The sequence below is a fragment of the Poecilia reticulata genome, linkage group LG22, assembly GCF_000633615.1.
Source record: "Poecilia reticulata strain Guanapo linkage group LG22, Guppy_female_1.0+MT, whole genome shotgun sequence".
Lineage (NCBI taxonomy): Eukaryota > Metazoa > Chordata > Actinopteri > Cyprinodontiformes > Poeciliidae > Poecilia > Poecilia reticulata.
In genome coordinates this window covers 785,020-788,983 of record NC_024352.1, presented here as the reverse complement: position 1 = coordinate 788,983, position 3,964 = coordinate 785,020, and the positions used below count along the sequence as shown (strand labels likewise).

The following is a 3,964-nucleotide window of genomic DNA, read 5'->3' as shown; positions in this document are numbered from 1 at the left end:
GAATGCGCATATGAAACTGGGGGGTTCGGTACCCCAAAAAAGGTTAAGAACCACTGCACTAGGGGCTTCAAGGATAAAAGGGGCAGGCTCAAGTTTTGTACCCAACTCAAGCTTTTGTTGTTTGGGTGGTGGGGGGCCTCGTGTTGCAGCTCTCGAATCACCTGGCGTGACTTGCCCTATCAGTTTGACTTTCCTGTGTTGCAACTACAAATGTTTCTTCAGATTTGATGTGGTTTTTTAGTACCTAGACAGAACACTTTTCTTTTTATAGGATTTTTTGGCTCTAGTGGCCTTTGTTTGAACGTAGCTTGACAGGAAATAGGGTAATGAGAGAGGGGGAAGGCAAAAAATTTATTGAACCTGCAACTACCGCAACAAGAACTAAGGCCTCCATATGTGGGTTGTGCTTTGCCCATACACCACCACAGCACCCCAGACAGCACTCTCTTGCCAGCACAGAAGACGCACAGCAAATTCAAAAGTGTTAAATATTTTGGTGTTAGTAGACTTTGTGCAAAAGCAGAGTTAATTTTACTCTAATAGAGTCACTTTCTGTTCATGTAACTCTGGGGTGTAAATTATTAGTAATTAAAATCCAGTGTTAAAACAAAGTGTTTCCGTATCAAATTTAGAGGTGTTAAAAGAATCACAGATTCCCACCGAAGCGAAGCGACAGAAGCCAAGTCATTTCAGCACTATTTACTTTCCACATGTCTGAGTTATTTACTGGGCTTGGTAAGTTATTTTTTTCTGAGATGGTTTATAACTTATTTTTCTTCGAGCTAGAAGAAAAATAACCAATTTACATGAGTAACTTTTTGGGGGGCAATGTACTTTTCACTTTTAGTAATAGTAATATTCTATGAATGAACTATTGATACTAATACTTGAGTAGATTGACTTTGCATAAAGAAATAGACTTCAGTGATTGGAAACATTAGATTCTTAGACTTCTGCAACATATGAGCAAATGTTTCTGCAACTCTGAGCATAATTGCTCAGCATTTTCTACATGTCAGTATTTACATCATTAGTTTTTTTATATTAATAAACAAAATTGGTATTTTATTTGAAAGTTGTTTATGTATTTATATTAAATATAATGCCCCTTTACAGTGCCACCCTAAAATCAGCTAAATTCCTCTGGATCCAGGTTTGATTATTACTGTTTTTGCAGACTTCACCAGAGTGGACGGTGGTGCTGTGCTGCATTCAAGTCTGAAAAGGAGTCGTTGACGACCCACTTCCCGAGATCCTTGCCAAGATTGAAAGAAGGGTGAGCATTCTGAATGATTTTGTTTAAGGTAAAGACAATTCTGCAGGTTTTTAATTAACATCTTGTTCAGTTGGAAGTGCACACATGCACATGACCCCTCCTCACATCCTGTCATATGCAATAACCAGCCAGTTTGATGCTATATTAAAGGGACATTGAGTAATATTTTTTTGAGTGTTTTTTTGTATTGATAATATTTGGATGAGGGGCTGTACAGTGGCACAGTTGGTAGAGCTGTTGCCTTAACTTGTCACAATTAAGTTCATACAACAAGGTCTTAAGTACACTGAACAAGTATGTGTTAAGTAAACAAAACGTAAGAATAGTAGTTTAAACTTACTTACATTTTTCAAGACAATCGGTTTCCAAGATTTTTTAAAGTAAAGTCAACTTGTCAAAGTTTAGAGTGTAGCTAAAAGGCCGACCTCCAGATCTTCTTCCTGCATCCCACCGGCCAAAAGGCTGACCTAAAGATTGTCTTCATGGGTCCCTCTACCCTCACTGCCAACCTCCAGACTTCAGAATCTTCTGCTGCCAGTCCCCTCCAAGGTCCCTGCTCTGCCGCCGCCTTCTAAGGACACTGCTCCGCCGGCTGTTTCCAAGGACGCCATCAAAAGTCCCTGCTCCTTCAACACCTTCCAACGTCCCTGCTTCTTTGTTGCTTTCCAAGGTCCCTTTTCCTTTGTCGAACTCTAGTTTGCTTTGTGTTTCGTCCCCTGCCCTCCAACCAAGGCCCCCTCCACCAACTCTGGTTGGGTTGTTTATGTTTTCCTGATTTTTGGACTTGATCGACGTCTGGTATCCGCCTTGAAGAGGGGGTAATGTTAGGATCCCAGGGTGTTCAGTTGTTTTGTTTGATTTTATTCTAGTTTTATTGTTATTTTCTGTTTCTTATTTTTGGTTAGATCTACTTTGTTCATGTTTTCCTTTGGTTCAGTTCTTAGGGTTTCCAGTTATGTTTATTTCTTGTTTGTAGTTATTCTTTGTCACTCTAGTTTTTCAATGTTTATTTAGTCTTGGTATTCCTTAGTGTTAGATTTATTTCCTGTTCCTGTGTGTATGCTCCCTCTACCCCTCTGCCAAGTTCTCTCTCCCTCTCAGTCCAGCCCAGGTCTTGTGGCCCCCAGTATTTAAGCTTCTCATTCTCAGTCACTCCTTGCCTGTCCCTCTTATCAACTCTTGGGTAGCATTAATGCAGGTAGACATTGATGTCTACCTGCTGGTTTCTTTTACTTGATTTTTTTGTGTGTGTTTTTGCCCTGGATTCATGTGATTTTGTAAGTTTGTTGCTGTTCATAATTTTCATTAAATTCATTTTTCATCATTTATGCCACCACTCCATTGTTCTGCATTTGGGTCCACAAACAACGAACAACACATTATTACAGCGACGTAAGATAGTACAAAACTTGACAAACTATTCTATGTAGTTATGTGGAAATCTTTATTGTCATTATTGTGTTTCTTTAATTGAATTTGAATGTGTGCTGAGTGTGCATTACTCACATTGCACCACAAGATGAATCAGGGCCTCTCTGGGTTTGACATTGAATCCGTTGTACTGGCTTGTTTGGCAGCGGTATGCCCCGCTCATCTTTCTCGTCACGTTGTAGATTCTCAGTATGCCATCATAGCTCTCCATCTGTGCCGAGCCATCAGGCATCATAGGTGGTAGTGCTGCAGTTTGCCCACTCTCCTCGACCCGAGACCACATAATGATGGGTTTGGGTTTTCCTGAGACCAAACACTGGAGGTCAACAGTGTGTCCTTCCAGAACTATGAGTTGAGATTGTCCCTTGGGGACTGAAAGTTCAGGAGGAACTGAAGAGAGAGAAAAAAACCATCATTGTGGTCAGTATTCTGAAATACCAAGTGTCTTCCAAGTAATGAATTCTCCCACATTGAAAAATTATTTAACCAAGTTTTTATTTACCAAACAAACACAGTTCTATATTTATTTCTCTGACCTGTTTGGACACTGACTGGCTGTGCTTGAACCTTCAGAATACACTACAATAGGTAAGGCATTGAAAAACTGTATAACATTTTTGAGAGGACGAGACTCAAAATAACACAAATTAGTGTGATGTAATTTTGTTATAAAATTACAATAAATAAATCATTATTTATTTCCATAAATAATGATTTATGGAAAGTTGTTAAAGAAAAGTGTTTTTCTGTACCAACTTTCTGTAAGTAGTAAAGTTAAATTATCTTAATTCAAACATCCTTGAGTTTGCCCACCTCTTCGTATTTCAGAATACGAAGAGGTGGATCTGAGGCTAAGCATATGAATTGCTTAGCCTCAGATTCACCTCTTCGTATGCTAAAATGTGAGTGAAAATACAGGTGGTGGTCATAAAAGTACAATATTGTGAAAAAAATTATTTAAATCAGTAATGTCATTCAAGAAGTGAAACTTGTATATTACAGTGGGGCAAAAAAGTATTTAGTCAGCCACCAATTGTGCAAGTTCTCCCACTTAAAAAGATGAGAGAGGCCTGTAATTTTCATTATAGATTTATGATGAAAATTATATACCTCAACTATAAGATAAAAGGAGAAAAAAAAATCCAGAAAATCAAATTTTCTGATTTTTAAAGAATTTATTTGCAATATATGGTGGAAAATAAGTATTTGGTCAGCTACAAACAAGCAAGATTTCAGGCTCTCACAGCCGTGTAACTT

General features: G+C 38.4%; 1 protein-coding gene across 8 annotated transcripts in view; it reads right to left on the bottom strand.

The window, feature by feature from the left end:
• LOC103458078 (MAM domain-containing glycosylphosphatidylinositol anchor protein 2-like) overlaps positions 1–3,964 on the bottom strand; it is a 202,698-nt gene that overhangs the window by 77,899 nt on the left and 120,835 nt on the right. For all 8 annotated transcript variants that reach the window (XR_532533.2, XM_008398635.2, XM_008398638.2 and 5 more), the window contains one exon: positions 2,783–3,097. Coding sequence is in view for 7 of the 8 variants with exons in the window: in XM_008398635.2 (XP_008396857.1) it covers positions 2,783–3,097 (315 nt within the window). In the remaining variant the exon portion in view is untranslated. The remainder of the gene's footprint in view (positions 1–2,782; positions 3,098–3,964) is intronic.